Source organism: Nannospalax galili, unplaced genomic scaffold (assembly GCF_000622305.1).
Source record: "Nannospalax galili isolate Female #2095 unplaced genomic scaffold, S.galili_v1.0 scaffold290, whole genome shotgun sequence".
Classification (NCBI taxonomy): Eukaryota; Metazoa; Chordata; class Mammalia; order Rodentia; family Spalacidae; genus Nannospalax; species Nannospalax galili.
The window spans coordinates 3,354,810-3,367,303 of record NW_008331486.1 but is presented as its reverse complement, the minus strand read 5'-3'; the positions used below and the strand labels follow the sequence as shown (position 1 = coordinate 3,367,303).

The window sequence follows — 12,494 nt, the reverse complement described above, 5'->3', positions numbered from 1 at the left end:
AATGGACAAATAAAATGATATATGCACAATGTAGTTTTTCAACTACAAAAGGAGTATATAAGCTGGGCGTAGTGGTGCACGCCTTTAATCCCAGCACTTGGGAGGCAGAGACAGGAGGATCTCTGTGAGTTCAAGGCCAGCCTGGTCTACATAGTGAGTTCCAGGATATCTGGGGCTACCCTGTCTCAAAAAGACTAGGAGAAAAAAAAAAAGTATATAAGTATTATGCCTGCATGTATATAAGTGCACCCGTGTTGTGCAGTGCTTGTGGAGGACAAAAGAGAGCATCAGATCCCCTGGAACTGGAGTTAAGTGCAGTTGTTAGTCATCATGTGGGTGCTGGGAATCGAACCCTGGTCTTCTGCAAGAGCAGCCAGTACTCTTAACCACTGAGCTATCTCTCCAGCCCCCATCTGTATATTTTTTATCATTACATAGTATTCCATTGTATGAATGTGTCTCAGGGCATATGCACTATTGTAGGATGTGTTTAGATTACTTTCAGATTTTCATTACATACTGCAAACAATTCTGAGATAAACATTTTTACTTAATTATCTCCTGAGGGCAAATTCTAGTGTGGGGTTGCTCAGAATGTATTCATGTTTTACATTTGGGTAAGTGGTACCAAATTTCTCTGTACAAAGTTCCAGTTTGTATTTCCTCCTATTGTGAATGAGAGTCTGATGTCTCTCAACTTCTGTCAGTACTAGTTTCAAAAAATCTTTGCCCATTGTACAACTGAACAGAAAAAAATAACTTGTTTTCATTTGTTCTGAATGTCTTTGTTTTAGAAATCAAGTATACCTTGGAGTGACACTTAGTTGGTCTTAGGAGATTTAAAAAAATACTCTCTTGGTTCTGGAGAGCAGTGCTGGAGTAAGTTGGTAGTATCCCAAGGGGGTAGTTTGGAAGGGCACATTGGAGAGACACTTTAGTATCTGTATTAATATACGCACACAGCAATTGTTTCTTTATAGTCACACACCTGACATGCTTGTGTATGATTTAACAGCAGAATTGGACAATCTCTGGAAGCTGGACAGCAGCATGTATTGAATTCCTGCTGCGTGTGGAGCATCCTTGTTGCCTGAAGTGATGTGGTGGTGCAGGTCTGTCCCTGTGGAACTTAGAGCCTGAGTCTTCAAGAACGCCACTAAAAGCCAGAAAATGACATGCCCAATTGCACATTTCCTGGGAAGCACTGTGGAAGGTCCCTCTTAGAACTGGCTCTTGAGTGAATCATATAGATTGTTCAGTGCACTCAGTCATAGGGTTTCACCAGCGAGACTCCCTGCTGATGGTGGGGTGTTGAGGCCTGTTTTCTGAAGGATAAAGTTGGGGAGTTGGTATGCATTCAGGGTTTATCCATTTCTTTTTTCTTTGTAAACTGCAACGAAGCAGCTTTATTTTTGCTGGAAAAGCTTTTATTGAGGGTACTATAGTGATTTTTGCTTCAGCCTTTGTCATTTGATTTTTGGGCATCATAGCACCCATATTGGCTTCTTAGCCCTTGGCTTTGCAAGGGAAGCCAGACAAGGTAAAAAGAGCAGGCCCTCTGCCAGCAGCCAGCTCAAGCCTTTCTCTGAGGGAAGATAGCTTATTGTGCTCACCCCTGGACATGGTAGCAAGTGGCGACCTGGGAGCCTGGGGCTCTCTGACAGGTACGCTTCTGACAAGTGATCCCATGCTGCACACACCTCCATGGTTAGAGAAAAGCCTGTGCTTTACCAGTGAAATCTAAATGCTCCCTTTAAAAAATTATTTTTTTGGTGTTTTTTTTTTTGTTTTGTTTTGTTTTGTTTTTTGAGACAGGCACTCCCTGTAGCCTCTGCTGGTCTGGAACTTGCTATGTAGACCAGGCTGGCCTTGATCTCAAGAGATCCACCTGCCTCTGCCTTCTGAGTGCTGGGATTAAAGGCATGCGCCAGCCATACCTGGCTGCCCTATAGATATTTTTAAAAAGTAAAAATATTCAGGGAGTACTTTGAGTTCAGTTTTTACATTCCTTGTGCTGGAAAGTGATTTTGGAGGAGTAAAGAGATGACTTCCTTGCAGGGCCTTCTATCCCAAAGAACCACAGGGCTATTTTATCTGCCATGAGCTTACAGAAGTGGGGTATATATTTATTACTATTGTTAGCAGGAATTGAAAAACAGAATCAGTAATTCTAGCAGCAGCAGCAGCCTCAGCCTATATTTGTTTAATTATGTGCCATTTACTCTTTTGTGCCCTTTCTTAAATTATCACCACTACATCCTCATATCCCTGGGACTTCTGTCTTATATAAATGAATAAAAAAGAGACTGAAAAAGGTTAAGTATTTTCAGATGGGGAATGAGCTCGATGACAGAGTGCTTTCCCAGTATGAGTAGGCCCTGGGTTTAGTCCCCAGAACTGTGGTAGGGGGTAGGGGGTTGGGGGGAAGGGCAGATATTTTCACCAAGATCACATAGCTAGCAAGTGATACAGCTGGGATTTAAACCCACTTTGGTCTCTAGGACCTAGTTCCTAACCATAGTTGTATAACTCTCTCTTTGTTGAATATTCCCATTTAACTGAGGAGGTGCCATCTAGTTCCTGCAATAAACACATTACATGTAGTTTTAACAGGATTGAGGAAGTTTTTTTTTTTTTTTTTTTTTTTTTTCTTTTTAGTCTTTTTGAGACTCCCTATAGCCCCAGCTGTCCTGGAACTCACTATGTACACCAGGCTGGCTCTGCCTGCCTCTGCCTCCAGAGTGCTGGGGCTAAAGGTGGACGCCACCACGCCCAGCTTTAGGGAACATTTCTTATAATTAAATTTTTAAAAGAAATTAATCTTCTGGCAAGGAAATTCTGATTAATAAGCTTTATTTTAAAAACAATATCTTAAACCAAAAGAAAGGAAAAATTGCTTATTAAGCAAAATTATTTTGATAAATTTCTATAAAACTCCTAGCAACTCCAAAAGCTTTGTGCCCTTTAAACACTTCACAGCTATAGTACAGGAGGGAAAAAGTAAACTGATAAAGTACAGTTTCATAGTTTGGCATATCATTTGAGGAAGATGCACCTTGTTTCCCTCTTGACCTTACAATGTAACGAGGAAACTGCATGGGAGTGCAGGGAGAAGGGCAGGAGAATTTACTGTTTTAACAGTGCCTCTGTGCTTTGAGGGACCTGCAGGAGTTACTATGATTTGTTTGCAAGAGAGCAAACCTCCCTCCGATAATAGTAGAGATCTCATAGCCCCCAATGAGTCTACGGATTTTCTTTCAGATTAGATTTAATCCTTTTAAGCTCCTAGGTACAGGACTAATGTTGGTTTTCAAGGTAGAATTTTACCACATTGAGTTTGTTTAAAAAATGCTTCAGCCATTTTCTGCCGTATTCTTAAACATTGCTGTATACATCATGTTTCTAGGTAGGTGAGATCTTGAAGCAACATGAAGAGGAGAAAATAGCCCTTAAGGAAACTGGCCCACAGAAAGGATGGCCTTCTTGGACAATCCAACTATCATTCTAGCTCATATTCGACAGTCACACGTGACCAGTGATGACACGGGAATGTGTGAGATGGTTCTCATTGATCATGATGTTGACCTAGAGAAGATCCATCCCCCTTCAATGCCTGGAGACAGTGGGTCAGAAATTCAGGGAAGCAATGGTGAGACTCAGGGCTATGTGTATGCCCAGTCAGTCGATATTACCTCAAGCTGGGACTTTGGTATTAGAAGACGCTCAAACACAGGTAAACTTTGTCTTCCAGTCATGTTTTCTTAGTGTCAAGCCAGTAAACAGTCTTATGAGATAATGCTTAATGTTGGAATAAGTTTAATTGGGGAAGTTGCATTTAATTAGACACAAGCACCTGTCAGAGTAAGTGTGAACAGCATCTCTGTGTGAATGGAAGGGATGTTCTGGCATGTTACTAGAAGGAAGCAGAAGACAGGTAGGTGGAAAAGGAATAGGAGAGACAGGGTTCTCAGTCCAGAAAGTCATTCTGTGGAAAGGGAAGTGACCTGTTTTGAGTGTCTTCACAAAGCACCATTAGTCCCAGTAGGTAGAGTACCTACTGGAGGAAGTTTCAGAATGACATAACAAAGAACTTACAACAAAAAGAACAGACTAGCCCAGGGGTAAAGGCCACTACTGCCCCAGAGAGTTTTTGCTCTTGGAGTAATTGTGGGATGTAGGTCAAGAGGATGGGTATTAATAGGAATTCCTGCACAGGGTGTGGGGGTGAAAAAAGCACCCCTGCTTCCGACACTTTACCCTGATTTTCTTAAGTTGATCACCGCCCTTTGATCTTTGTGCTGTGAAAATGCTCAACTTTGGTATGTGTATTTAGTCTTTAACTTTTTTTTAAATGAGTTTAATTTAATTTAATTTAATTTTATTTTATTTTATTTTATGCGTGTATTGCGTGGGTGTAGGTAAGTGCACCCGTGTCATGCAGTGCCCTCAGAGGACAGAAGAGGCTGTCAGATCCCCTGGAACTGGAGCTACAGACAGTTGTTAGCTGCCATGTGGGTGCTGGGTTTTGAACCCCGGTCTTCTGTAAGAACAACCAGCATTCCCAACCACTGAGCCATCTCTCCAGCCCCATCTTTAACTTAAAAAAAATTTTTTTGGCATTTTTTTAAATTGAATTTTTGGAATTTTCATACCGTATAGTTTCATGGCATTTAGATCCTCTCCCCTCCCCCACCTCCCCCCACTGCCTCCATAGTCCTTAACTTTAAAAGCTTATCGTTGCCCACTTTCCATCTAATAGTTTTTTGTAGTCTTTCAATTAGAATGTGATGTAGCAAGTTCTTTATTTAGAATATATATAGTAGTTCTGATATGACAGGGTATTTTTGGAGACCATTTTTTTAGATCATCAGAAAATATGATTTCTGAATCAGCAACAGTGACTTGTTAACCCTAAGGAAAGACAGTGTCAAGAGATGGATGACACTGAAAATGTTTATTTTCATGGTCCAAACGTAAAACGTTCATAAGGGAGTGCTGCGAGTGGAGCCGGACACAATTCACAGTGAAAACACATTAAAGTTTTGGTTCAGGGTGCAGTGTCTGCCATGTTAAGAAGAATAAATTGCCCTCATGATGAAAATAATTAATAGCACTTTTCCGTATCTAAAGGAACTTCTATCAAAATAGAATTTGAGTGGCGGTTTGAGTGTAATTTAGAACCATTGATTCTCAGTTCTCCAGTTGAAACTGACTTCCTTGCAAGTCATGGAGATGCTGTCGTCCATGACAGGCTGGATGGATTTCACTAGGAGCACGTTACCAAATTGAGAACTTTATGATTATATTACTGTGGCTGTACCCTTCACATTTATTAATTGCAATGGAATCTATTTTTCCTTAATGGATTTGGTTAGATACAGTGACATTGTCAGAATGTTTTTTCCAGTGGCGTTAAAATTTCTGGCAAGGAGCTGGGCATGATGGTACACACCTTTGATCCCAGCACTCAGGAGGCAGAGGCAGGCAGATCTTTGTGAGTTTGAGGCCAGCCTGGGCTACATATCAAGTTCCAGGCCACCTGGGGCTACCCGGAGACCCTGTCTCAAGAAGAACAAACCAAAAATTTCTGTCAAGATTATTTTCAGTATTTATATATGATTTTCTACCTTGAAAGATGATATAAACAAAATTGATTTTAGTTATTTCCTGTTATCAGTGTGCTTGAATAGGATGTTGAAAATTAGCAAGAAAAAATGAAATTTCAAGAGGTGGGTGCCTGTTCCACCATTCCTCCCCATCGTGGTCCTTTATAGCAGTTACTAAAGGATGCAGATGTTTCTTTAAAGGACCAGCTCACTGATATTTGAAGGTTTATCAGCCAGTAGCAATATAATTACAGATGCATAATTTTAGGCAACTCCTGGTACTGAAATTTTTCTGGGTAGCACTTAGATGCTAGTAATTAATTAAAATTGCGTGTTGTATTAGAGGCGAAGGAATTTACTTTTTAGTTCTTTTAGTACATCTTAAAATTTTTTTAGAGAAAAATTGTTCTTTTTAATATTTGACTAATGTTACAAAGATACAAATCATTTATTTTATTACCTATAAACTGTTTCAGCCCACTGAAGAAAAGCTATGCTAATTTATATAGCTTTGACATTTTATAATTTTCATGATTTTTAGATAAAGGATTTTATATTTAAAACTTTAATAGTCTAGTCTGAGTTCATTTATCTTTAATTTTTGAAATGGGTAGAGTAATTCATAACAGTAATTTTATTCCTATAATGTAATATTCACTTCAGTTCATTTGTGCATTAAAATTCCTTTAAGACCGTTATTAATGATTTATATAATGAAATGTCATATTAATCACAGAAGTTTTCACATTTTATTATTCTCTTCCATGTTAATACTATCTTTATGATCTCTATTAATGTTTTATATCCTCTAATTTCAATTATAAATCATGAATATTTTCATGTTTTTGTTGGTATTTGCTTTTCAGGGTGCCACCTTAAAATTTTATGACTTCTCCCTACATGTGCGATATAAGACATCTTTATTCACATAGAGGTAGTTAATTATGTCTTTGTTTATAGTAAACTTTCATTGACAAACTTACAATATTTCTTTTCAAGCTCAAAGATTAGAACGACTCCGCAAAGAGAGACAAAACCAGATCAAATGCAAAAATATTCAGTGGAAAGAAAGAAATTCTAAGCAATCAGGTAAATGGAAATGCCTTTCACTTATAATGTGGGATTTATATTTTTAGCTTATAGTGTTACATAAGAATTTTTATGTTTTAGTTCATCCTTTAAGTCTCTGTTCTTGGAGCTTTGAGCTCTTTCACGTGTATGTGCAGGCCTCTGAAGCTGTGTGTTCTTTGGATCTTCTTATCTGAGCTCCCTTTCATGTAGGTTCATGTGGATTCATGCAGGTGGGACCATTACTCTAGTTCCTTGGTCTTGGGGCTAAGGGTAGTTACTGTATAATTTTTTAAATAAGTCTCTAGGTTATAGGTTCATTTGTGAGTCCTTTTTATCTATTTATTTATATATTATTTGTGTGTCTGTGTCTATGTCTGTGTCTCTGTGTGTCTGTGTCTCTGTGTGTGCTCAAGTGTGTGCATACCAAATGGGTTCTGGGGGTTGAATTCAGGTCATGAGGCTTGGCAGTCAGAGCCTTTACCCATTGAGCCATCTCGCCAGCCCCATTTGTGTAATTCTTACCTAGATTCTTCTTTGCCTCAGTGACCGTAATAACAGTGTTTTCTGCATATATGCTAACTCTTTCAGTGTAAAATTTATTGTTACTGATATATATATATATATACTCTCTCTCTCTCTCTCTCTCTATATATATAGCTGGGATTAAAGGCATGTACCACCATGCCCCACATTTTTTTTTTTTTTTTGGTCTTTTTGAAACAGGGTCTCCTTGTAGCCCAGCTGGCCTGTAACTCGCTTTGTAGACGAGGCTGGCCTCGAACTCACAGAGATCCACCTGCCTCTGCCCCGCAAGTGCCGGTATTAAAGGAATGCAACATCACGCCCGGCTCCCTATTAATCTATTTGCAATACCTCATATTCAGCAAGAAGAGAATTCTTTAAAAATTCTGATTACCGAAGAAATGGGTCAGTTGGTAAAGTGCTTGCTGTGCAGGAGGACCTGAGTTTGGATCTCTAGCACTCATGTAAAAAGCCAAGCGTAGTGACAGGCCTGAAATTCCAGTCCTGGGGAAGCAGAGGCAGGATGATCCCTGGGGTTTACTGACCAGCCAATCAGTGAGTTCAGGTTCACTGAGAGATCCTGTCTCCAAAAAATGAGGCGTAGAGCCATAGAGGAACACATTAGACATGACCTCTGAACTCTATACTCGTGCACTGGCATACATATAAACATACACAGAGATCATGAGAGTAAAATGTTCCTAAATATTTTATAATGATTATATCTTCTTTCCAAGACTTTCTCTTTGTTTTCTCCTTTAAAAGAAATGTCCTATCTTAGCCTCCCACACCTCCCAGCACCACCTTGTAGGTGATAGGTTCCTGCTACATCTTCACTGCCTGCATTGCTGCACAGTAGCGATAGGGCTAGCAATATTAGTGATTATTGTGGGAACACTTCATATGCATCACTTCCATGCAAAGGTCTTGCAAGATGAAGTATCATTGTTCATGTGTATTAGCGAGACAGAGGCTGGGGAGATTTGATGAGCATGCAGATGTCATACATCTAGAAGGTGACATGTTTTATACCCAGCTTTGTCATGAAGTGAACGTGTCTACTATACAACACTGTGAGTACTTCTTGATCTCTTCCACTGATTAGTTCTTCTGTGATTATTTCTGGTGCTTTCCTGAAGCATGGTTCTCTTAGTGACTGCCAGAACTGCCATTCACAAGCCAGGCATGTGGTACACACTGTAATCCCAGTACTCAGGACAGTGAGGCAGAAAATCTCGAGTTCATAGCCAGCCTGGGCTACATAGTGAGATATGTCCCCCCCCCCCCCCACTAATCCTTTTCATTTCTTAAATCTCTAGCTGATTTCTTGTAGTTTTTAACTGTCTAATTTTGCTTTCTAAAAATGTGTGTGTGTCTGTGTCTGTGTGTCTGTGTGGTGTCCTTGCATGTGTATGTGTGCTTGTGTGTGTGTGGTTACATGTACATGTGTGCATTCGGAGGGCAGAGGTTGACTTTGGACATCTCTTGCTGAACCCAGAGCTGGTCTTTTTGGTTAGTCTGGCTAGCCAGCTGCTCACATGCTGGGATTGCAGGCAGGATGCCACACCCACAGGACTTGTGTGTGGGTCCTCACACTTGCCTGGCAAGTGTCCCTGGTGAGCCATCATCCCAGCCCCTCACTTTGCTTTTGATACTTTGAAAACCTCACAGGCTGCCAGTGTTCCACTTCTCTGCCTTACATTTGACATGAGCTGAAAGCGCTTCAGTCATTTATCTTCTCTGCTTCCCGTTTTCTGTGCAGTTCCTATTAACCTCCTCTTAATGAATACAGAATCAGTTTATCTAGCTTCTCTGGCTACCCTTTATTTGCTTTCTTCACTTTCATATCTTAAAAAATATAAATAGTGAATCGAGCACCTCAGCTGTCTGCAGTAATCTCTTTTCCAACCTGAGAAATGAGCTCTCCAGCTGGAATTTTGAAACACATAATGAAGATGACTGTGGCTCCCTTTCCTCCCGCTCCATCCACCCCACTTTAACTCTGTTGAGTATTTCACAGTGCATGCTGGAGCAATGGATATCCCCATTCGACTTTAATGTGCAACCACTTTCCATTGTTTATGTGCACTTCTTCCCCCCATTTTCTCTCTCTCACTAATTTCAATAATTGACTCTGTGATCTTTGATTTTATTTCTGGAGCAGGTCCTCCATGTCTGCCTATACTTCGAAATGTTGACCTGCAGCCCAGCTTGCCCTGTGGCTGTTCTAGAAGCAACCCTACCTCAGTACACAGAAGAATGCCTTTGAATTGTTCCTTTGGGTGGGGGGAGGTTCTATCATGAAACCGCAGCCTAGCTTAGCTTAACGTATCCTGAAGCATGCTAGGAAAGTGGAGTCAGGAGTCCACTAAGTGTCCGTGTCCGCCGGGCAAACCGAACAGCCTTCTCCTCTCACACATCTCTCAAACGTTTGCTCTCTCCTAACCAGAAATGCCATCTAAATCCATCTTTGGGAGTTTGGGGCAGGTAATATTTATTCATTCTTTCATTCTTTCCTGCTATTTATGCTTTGTTAAAAAATGCTTTCATCTGTTTCTCTTCTATTTCATTCACTACAGAATCAACATTGTAGCTATTATGACCTTGGTGGAATGCTCTTATTCCTAGTTCTTTCTAAACCCAGCCGGTGCTGCAGCCTGCTTTCTCTCTGTCTCTGTCTCTGTTTCTCTCGCTCTCTCTCTCCTTCCTTTCCCTCCCTTCTTTCCTTCTCCCCCCCTCTTTCCCTCCCTCCTTCCCTCCCTCCCCTCCTTCCCTCCCTCCCTGTGTGTGTGTGTGTGTGTGTGTGTGTGTGTGTGTATCTTTGTTTTTATGTGGATGAGTGCCATGGCATGTGTGAAGGTCATTTGAGGGAGTTGGTTCTTTACACCATGTAGGTTTTGGGGATCAAACTTAGGTTGTCAGGTTTATCAGCACTTTACCCACCTGGTCCCCAGTGCAGCCTTTTTAGAGGAATTGGGACTCTGGGAGGCCATTTGGTCAGAACTCCAGTTCCTTATAGATGCAGGATCCAGATCCATGAGACCATATAAGTGATTGCTTAGATAAGGTCCTTTAGTGTTTCTGTAACTTGAACTGTACAGATAAATGTGAGCATAGTGCCATCAGCAGTCCACTTTGTCAGGGAAAAAGCCACATCAAGGTCAGAGAGAAGATATCTGAGAAGTTATAAGCTGCCAATTCCACAGAGGTAGTTTTGTTAGCAGTTTGATGTATTTGTTGGAGCTTTCATTTGTGTATGGGTAAATATACTTATGTTGACTGTATATACAAGTAATTCATAAGTATATAATTTTGTACTCTCTGGGTAGATCCTGCACTTTGACATGTCTTATGACAGTTAAATATCTAGTCTGTTTTTTTAAGTTTTGTGTTTGTTGGAGACCTCCAATCATTTGTATTGACTGGTGTTTTTTACTTGCCCAAACCAAGAAGCTTATTTTTAAAGACAACTTCAAGAAATGCAGCAGGGCCAGTAAGATGGCTCAATAGGTAAAGGCTTGGTCCCTGGAAACTCACATGGTAGAGGAGAGAACTGATTCTCACAAGCTGTTCTCTGACCTCCACATTTGTGCCCTGGCATATGCACCTCCCCCCATAAAATAAATAAAGATTGGAAAAAAAAATGAGAGCAATATAGCTGCTGGCCTAGGAATGTAGCTCAGTGGGGGAAAGCTTGTAAGTGTGAGGCCCTGGGCTCCTTCCTCAGCACTGGAAAGGGAAGAGAAGACATGCCTCACGAACACCTTGATACAGGACAGGCTCCTGGCCTCTCCATGTCTTTGTTGTATGTGCATCTGTTCTTCTCTTTTCTGCCCCATCCCTAAAACTTTTTCTACTTATTTGGTTTAGAGTTAATTCATTCAATAAATATGTATTATTAAAAAATATGTATTATTTATAAATAATGTTATTGAATAAATAATGAACAAGAGAAAGTCCTTGACCTTATGGGGGAAGATAGATAGTAAACAAACCCTGTATGTCAGGAGATGAGGGCTAGTGTGGAAGATGCCTCTGCTTCGAACAGACTGTAAAGGAGAGCAAGGGCACAGCTGAATTGGAGTGGTAGAGGAAGACCATGGAGGAAATGGTGAAGAATTTCATTTTGTACTCTGAGGTGACATGGTCAGAATAGTAATGTGAGTGATACATAACTTGCTCCCTCCAGTTAGTTTCCTTAAAATTTTTTATTATACAAAAATTGAGAAAATTTTAAATTATTTTTATATTTTATGCGTATGGGTGTATTGCCTGCGTGTATTTAAGTGCACCCATATTGTGTAATTCCTGCAGAGGTCAGAAGAGGGTGTTGAATTGCCTGGAACTGGAGTTAAAAATGGTTTTTAGTCACCATGTGGGTGCTGGGAATCCAACCTAGGTCCTCTGCAGGAGCAGCCAGTGCTCTTAACCGCTCAGCCATCTCTCAGCCCCTAATATACAAAATTTAAGCCTCTGTGAAAGTAGAGAAAGCTGTATTGAGCCCTCTCCATCCATCTTCCAGCTTCAACAATTACCAACCTGTGTCTAGTCTTAGTTTATTTCTTCACTCTATTACCTATTTCTCCTGAATTATTTTGAAACAAATCCCAGCTGTCATGATTTCCTATCAAATATTAATGTATTTCTAATACATAACAAGACTTCAATGCCACTACTCTTTAGAAAAAAAAACCTTTAATGGTACTTTAACATTCTTAATATTTTATTGTAAAGAAATAATTTTTTAAGTTGGGTGTGGTGGCACGTGCCTGTCTTGTAACACTCAGGGGGCAGAGGCAGGAGGATCACCAGTGTGAAGCCAGCCTGAGTCACATAGTGAGTACTAGGCCACCTTGGGCTATGAGATTTTATCCCAAAAGACTAAAAAACAACAAAGTATTAGCTGGGCATGATGGTACACACCTATAATCCCAGCATTCAGAAGGCTGAGGCAGGAGGATCGAGAGTTTGAAGCTAGTCTGAGTTATGTGCAGACCCAGTGCTGTACTCAAACCCCAGCCTTCTTTCTCATGGACTAGGCTAGTGCAACCAGAAACCATTGAGCTGCACCTTCAGCTCCAAGAAACACTTACTAATATTTTAAATTAATTAAAAGAAACATTTAATTTTCTTTATATTATAAAGAAATAGCTTCTTTAATATATAATTAAGAATTGAAGAAACTTTTTAAAATTTATTTTATTTTTTTAAGCTGGGCGTGGTGGCACACACCTTTAATCCCAGCACTTGGGAAGCAGAGGCAGGCATATCTCTGTGAGTTCAAGGCCAGCCTGG

At 40.3% G+C, this 12,494-nt stretch overlaps 1 protein-coding gene across 6 annotated transcripts in view; it reads left to right on the top strand.

The window, feature by feature from the left end:
* Nucleotides 1-12,494, top strand: part of Mapkap1 (MAPK associated protein 1) — a 246,942-nt gene that overhangs the window by 23,943 nt on the left and 210,505 nt on the right. For 4 of the 6 annotated variants that reach the window (XM_008824842.2, XM_008824834.2, XM_017796208.2 and 1 more), the window contains 2 exons: nt 3,407-3,733; nt 6,606-6,695. In XM_008824842.2, the coding sequence (XP_008823064.1) occupies nt 3,475-3,733; nt 6,606-6,695 (349 nt within the window). In that variant the 5' untranslated portion in view covers nt 3,407-3,474. Of the gene's footprint in view, nt 1-1,015; nt 1,113-3,406; nt 3,734-6,605; nt 6,696-12,494 lie in introns of those variants that run through there. The other 2 variants (XM_029559650.1, XM_029559653.1) reach the window with 2 other exon arrangements.